Source organism: Echinops telfairi, unplaced genomic scaffold (genome assembly GCF_000313985.2).
Source record: "Echinops telfairi isolate 266 unplaced genomic scaffold, ASM31398v2 ScPeMD7_7420;HRSCAF=8458, whole genome shotgun sequence".
NCBI classification, from domain to species: domain Eukaryota; kingdom Metazoa; phylum Chordata; class Mammalia; order Afrosoricida; family Tenrecidae; genus Echinops; species Echinops telfairi.
In genome coordinates this window covers 24,663,112-24,664,763 of record NW_022111320.1, presented here as the reverse complement: position 1 = coordinate 24,664,763, position 1,652 = coordinate 24,663,112, and the positions used below count along the sequence as shown (strand labels likewise).

At 51.7% G+C, this 1,652-nt stretch overlaps 1 protein-coding gene across 1 annotated transcript in view; it reads left to right on the top strand.

The window, feature by feature from the left end:
- FBXL2 (F-box and leucine rich repeat protein 2) overlaps window positions 1–1,652 on the top strand; it is a 34,251-nt gene that overhangs the window by 5,713 nt on the left and 26,886 nt on the right. Inside the window, exons 2-5 of the mRNA XM_030887593.2 lie at window positions 286–354; window positions 436–550; window positions 726–852; window positions 1,022–1,096. Coding sequence (XP_030743453.1) covers window positions 330–354; window positions 436–550; window positions 726–852; window positions 1,022–1,096 — 342 coding nt within the window. The 5' untranslated portion in view covers window positions 286–329. The remainder of the gene's footprint in view (window positions 1–285; window positions 355–435; window positions 551–725; window positions 853–1,021; window positions 1,097–1,652) is intronic.

Here is a 1,652-nt window from a genome sequence, read left to right as displayed (position 1 = left end):
AGAGAGCAAGTCCTCCGTTCCCCGAAGGCTCACCGAGGTGTGGATCAAGAGGAGTCCGCACCCAGGGAGCCGGTGTGGAGCTTTGCTCCTCCACGTGTGGTGCTTGGCTAGCAGCACCAGTCTTCCTGGGAACTTCTTAAGAGAGTGGACTGTCCAGAAACTGCAGGGAGACCAAGGCCCCAGCTTGAAGGAGCATTGTCTGGGTGTGGACACAGGCCCTCTGGTGGTGGCTTAGTGCTTTGCACCTCTCCTGAGGGAGTTTGAAAAAACGTCTTCTCGTTTCAGGACCTTTGCACAAAACTGCCGAAACATCGAACACTTAAACCTCAATGGGTGCACAAAAATCACTGACAGGTAAGGAATGTGGATTAGTCTGGAGATCAAAGAGCCGGGGGGAGAGTGAGGGGGAAGAAACACGGTTGAAAATATCTTTAGTTTGTCTGCTTTTTCACAGCACGTGTTATAGCCTTAGCAGATTCTGTTCCAAGCTGAAACATCTGGATCTAACTTCTTGTGTGTCCGTTACAAACAGCTCTCTAAAAGGGATCAGGTAAGAGCGCCTGCAGTTTGTGGATAAGAGAAACAGCTGCCCAGCGGTGAATACTCTGTTGTGTTTGGGACAGTCCTCACGTCCCTCTGGTGCAGGAAATGGGCGGTGAGGGCAGGTTGCACGGGTGCCCTTCACCCTGGATTAGGTGGGCACCTGGGTTCTGTTGTTCTCTCAGCGAGGGCTGCCGAAACCTAGAGTACCTGAACCTCTCGTGGTGCGATCAGATCACAAAGGATGGCATCGAGGCCCTGGTGCGAGGCTGTCGGGGACTGAAGGCTCTGCTCCTGAGGGGCTGCACTCAGGTACTGAGGGGTCGACACAGCTGTGTCCATCCTGTGGGTTGAGTGTGGGGACTTCACCAGGGACCTCGACATAGCATTCTTCTTGGAATGCCACGCCCCCGTCCCCCCCAATACCACCACCACTTCCCTCACCTGGATTCCGTTTCTCTCTTTGCCTCTGTCCACTCAGTTAGAAGATGAAGCTCTGAAACACATTCAGAATTACTGCCATGAGCTCGTGAGCCTCAACTTACAGTCCTGCTCAGTAAGTAGCCTGCCTTCCCTCAGAGCACCGTCCGCTCGGGAATCTGCTCCAGGCCCCGCCGTGAGCCCCCTGGCAGGGGAGGCGACCGGCAGTGGCCACGCTGACTCCACACTCTCTTCCTCATTCTGTACCCTGTGTAACCTATTCATTAGCCACAACATGAAAACACAACAACACAAAGGCATTATTGCACTAGGCACCAAGCCTCTGACCTTCCCCTGAAGATACTGTCGATAGCAGCGAGTGTTGGCACAGAAAACAAGGACGTGGGGAAACGAGTCCCCGACGAGCCGTAAGACCTGCCCAGTTCACGAGAAGGTCTGAAGGCCTATTTTTTTTTTCCACTTACAAATTGAGGTTGAGGATAACTCTCACATTTTCTCAGTGGATTAAAAATGGCAGTTGTTTGTGAAAATACTTTGAAAATTAAATGATGTTTACAAAAGCACTGAGGACATTGGCCTATGAGAAACAGGGACTCCCTCTTCACCATGATTACAAATAGTGATCATTGAAAACCATCTTTGCCACATGCTACTCCGGGACTTCTCAAAGG